Source organism: Orycteropus afer, unplaced genomic scaffold, assembly GCF_000298275.1.
Source record: "Orycteropus afer afer isolate SDZICR_OR568_19922 unplaced genomic scaffold, OryAfe1.0 scaffold00075, whole genome shotgun sequence".
In the NCBI taxonomy this organism is placed as follows: Eukaryota; Metazoa; Chordata; class Mammalia; order Tubulidentata; family Orycteropodidae; genus Orycteropus; species Orycteropus afer.
The window spans coordinates 294,462-298,146 of NW_006921662.1; the positions used below are offsets into that span (position 1 = coordinate 294,462).

General features: G+C 33.3%; 1 protein-coding gene across 1 annotated transcript in view; it reads right to left on the minus strand.

Moving 5' to 3' along the window:
• Positions 1 to 3,685, minus strand: part of KCNT2 (potassium sodium-activated channel subfamily T member 2) — a gene marked incomplete at its 3' end in the record, with an annotated part of 574,934 nt that overhangs the window by 263,976 nt on the left and 307,273 nt on the right. Inside the window, exon 12 of the mRNA XM_007941175.1 lies at positions 2,893 to 2,956. Within this exon, the coding sequence (XP_007939366.1) occupies positions 2,893 to 2,956 (64 nt within the window). The remainder of the gene's footprint in view (positions 1 to 2,892; positions 2,957 to 3,685) is intronic.

The window sequence follows — 3,685 nt, forward strand, 5'->3', positions numbered from 1 at the left end:
AACATATATATACACATATATATATCTGTATACACCACACACACACACACACACACACACACTTTACATATATAAGGCATCTTCTCTTGTGATAGATTACTTCCACCAGAGATATTTCCCCACACTTGACTCCATGACGATATGGGCCTTGCAGTCAGGGTTCTCAGAATGATTTAGGATCTATCTGACACCAGTGAGCCAACTTGCTCTAATTCCCCTGATTTTAGCATAGTACCCAGACCCACAGCTGTGCCTAGTGTTTTTAAGTAGAGAGTCTCTCTGTATCAAATTCTTCAAATAGTAAACCTCTTTTCCCTGAGAGTGGAAAGTAACCAGCAGTATCCGTAGTGATACTGCCTCGGAAACCCAAGGAGGAGTCGCTATGAGTCGGGGCCAACTCAACGGCATAAAACAACAAACAACAACAACCATGTAGCAGATCAGAGAAGTCTAAACTGCTCTTATTATAGCCTTCTAACACTATTCTTGTGTTTAGTCCTACATGCAACCCTACTTTCAGAGGCATCTCCAGCCTCTATATCCTGAAATATTTCTGATTCCATTGAATAGAATAGCCTGCTTCTAAGTTTTTTCCTCCCTGTTTAAATTTCTAATTCCTTCTGTCTGTTAAGTCAATTACCCCTCATCTCTTTGCTTTCAAGCTTCCATATTGTGTAAGTGTTGTCTCATCTACTATGCCCTCTTTCCTTATGGAGGTCTTGTTCTACATTTCTGGTGAATTTAGTAGAGAATCGGGAGGAAATAAATGCATTTGTTTAATGGAAAACTTCCCAATTCACATTGTAAAGGGTATCCTAGAAGACATTATGTATTTATTTTATAATGTATATCCATTCATTGTTATACAAATCGATTGCAGACACCAAAAGACAGAAAATATTTTAAAAACAAGTTACCCCAAGAAGAGCACAAGACTCACAACTATAGACGTCAAATAATTATAGAAACATAAAGCAGATTTTGTTCAATTAAAATTCATTTATTCAATAAATACATTTGGAGTGTCTACTATGCCAAACCTAGAAAGCAACTCTTGAAAGTACTGCTGAAGTGATCTGAGAAGGGTCTGGTCTGAATTAAAGTAGTGTTAAAACAAGAGTAATTTTAAGCCAATAATAGAAATTGATTAAAGATTATTTAACACATGATTTTTAAAGTGGGGTAACATATCAGCTAAGAAGTCAATAATGTTTCAAATGTTAAAGCATTTCCTAAGATTCTTAAACTCCATCGTACTGACACTGCCATGGAAACAGGGCCAGAATAGTGTGTTTATATAATAACCAACCAAACCAAACTCACTGCTGTGGAGTCTGTAACAGCTTACCCCAAAACATAGCTTCCAGTATGACCTTGGAGTTTATGTTTCTAGAAATTGACTGCATAGAGATAATTCAAAAACCCAATACCCAGTCTTACTAAGCTACTTACTGGCTATTGTTTAATTTACAGGTGACTTTAGGAAAACAGTTTTCTCAAGGCTTAAGGTTCAAAAGATCTCAGAGCAGTGGCCTGAGTGGGTCACCTTCAACTCCATAGACTTCAGAAATCTGGATTCAAGGATAATTAAAAATGTTTCTGAATAGTAACTTAAGGAAAGACAGAAGCAGATGGATTTTTATATATAACATGTATATAAATTACATATATGTGTATATATGCATATATTATATATATAACATATATGACTATATTATATAGATTAAATATATATATATAAAGTAAGTATTTTACAAACTTTATAATCAGTTTTTTGATCTATTCCTTCTTCAAATGAAGGATAAAAATTCAATTTAAAAATGAATAAGAAGTTTAGGTAAACAGAGTGAGGACATCACTGAGCCAGCTATAGCAAGGAATTGTAGCCCTAAACTGATGCAATTGAGAGCATGCATATTAGGTGCCCCAGAAAAGGGTGAAACATGTACCTTACAGACCTATGCACATTTTCCTTTTTTTTCCCTGAGAGTACAGAAGACAACAAGTGCTCTAATTTGTCTGTGGCTAGAGGTAGAATCATTGGCTAAGAAATATAGGAGGTAACAGGACCTAAACATATTTTTTTAAAAAATAAAAAATATATCTAAAAACTAGAAGTTATAATTTGGTAATGTTTATAATTTAGTTATGAACCTACAGAACTTTAGACCTAGAACATAAAACAAATTGGGCTGTGCTTCAGAATCCCTTGAGGATCCTTTCAAATATATAGATTCCCAATCCCCACCACATGCATTCTGAACAGAATTTTCACATAAGCATATTTTTAGAAACTCTTTTTCATTGTTTAGAAACTGTTTAATTAATTCTGATGGTGTATACCAGTATCTATATGTCTTCTTTCTAGAGTTGAAGAAATTGAGGCCATAGAAACAAAACTAGTATAGATCACATTTGATAAGGGAGCGCTGATGGCATAGTGCCTAAAGCACTTGACTGCTAACCAGAAGGTTGGCAGTTCAAATCCACCAGTCACTCCTTGGAAGGCAGGTTGGGCAATCTACTTCCATAGTGATGCCACCTCAGAAACCCAAGGAGGGGTCACTATGAGTCGGAAACAACTCAACGACACAAAACAACAACATATTTGATAAAACAAGGTCTATTTCTGTTCATATATAACTTATTTCATTTTAATCAGTAGAAAATCCAAGCAGTTGTAGAAAATCATTTCAAAGATATACTTATTGATATAGTAAATAATGTAACTACTCTTATTATATGGCAAAATCAGTTTAAAAATGTCTGGTATCATTTAGTAAATTGTTTTTATGTCATCAATATTTAGTGTTGGTAGATAAAAAAAATTGCATTTTTTAAAAATTCTGAAGTGAAATGCTTAACTTACAAGAGAAGATTTTAGAAACTTACAGATGATGTCCTATCTACTTCACAACGGCTGCTCAGGATAAAACAGGCCTCAGCATCATCCATCCTGAATGCAGACAGAAAAAATCACATAATCACACACTAGGGTCCCACATATTTTCTGAAAACTAGAATTTTAATGCTTAATCTATATGTTGCATATGAAGTACCCATAAACTATGTGTCTCCTGACGCTTAAATCAAAGTTGAAGATCATAACTGTATCTGACAATGAAACTTGCTCTGTGGAAAAAAAAAAAAAAAAACTAACCATTATGTGATTTACTATAAGCTGAATAACTTATGATGGAAGTCAAAAAAGAAAAGGATGCCAAATTGTATTCTCTCGTTTATTTTTATATGTTCACAAATATGATATGATTAAATTAAAGGAGTAGTATTGGCCTTCACTTTGTGATTAATTAAAGTTTAACCAGACTATCTCAAAGAAAGAAAGAGAAAACAAAACTGTTCAGTTCAGAAATCAAGATGTCCTGCATATGCCGACTCAACAGCACATAACAACAACAACAGCAACACAAAGGATTCAGCTTTCTGTCCCAAAACCCCTCCCACATATGTATATTTTATATTTCTTAACTTTCAAGATAGAGAAAACAGTTAGTGATAACCTTTCAGGGCTTGGTAATTTTCTCAAAACATAAGAATGTTTTATTTTCAAAGTGAGTAATGATTTACCTTTCCAGTTCAGAGTTATAAAGTAAACCTTTCAAAAAAAAAAATATATATATGTATGTATATATATATATATATATGTATATATATATATACACAT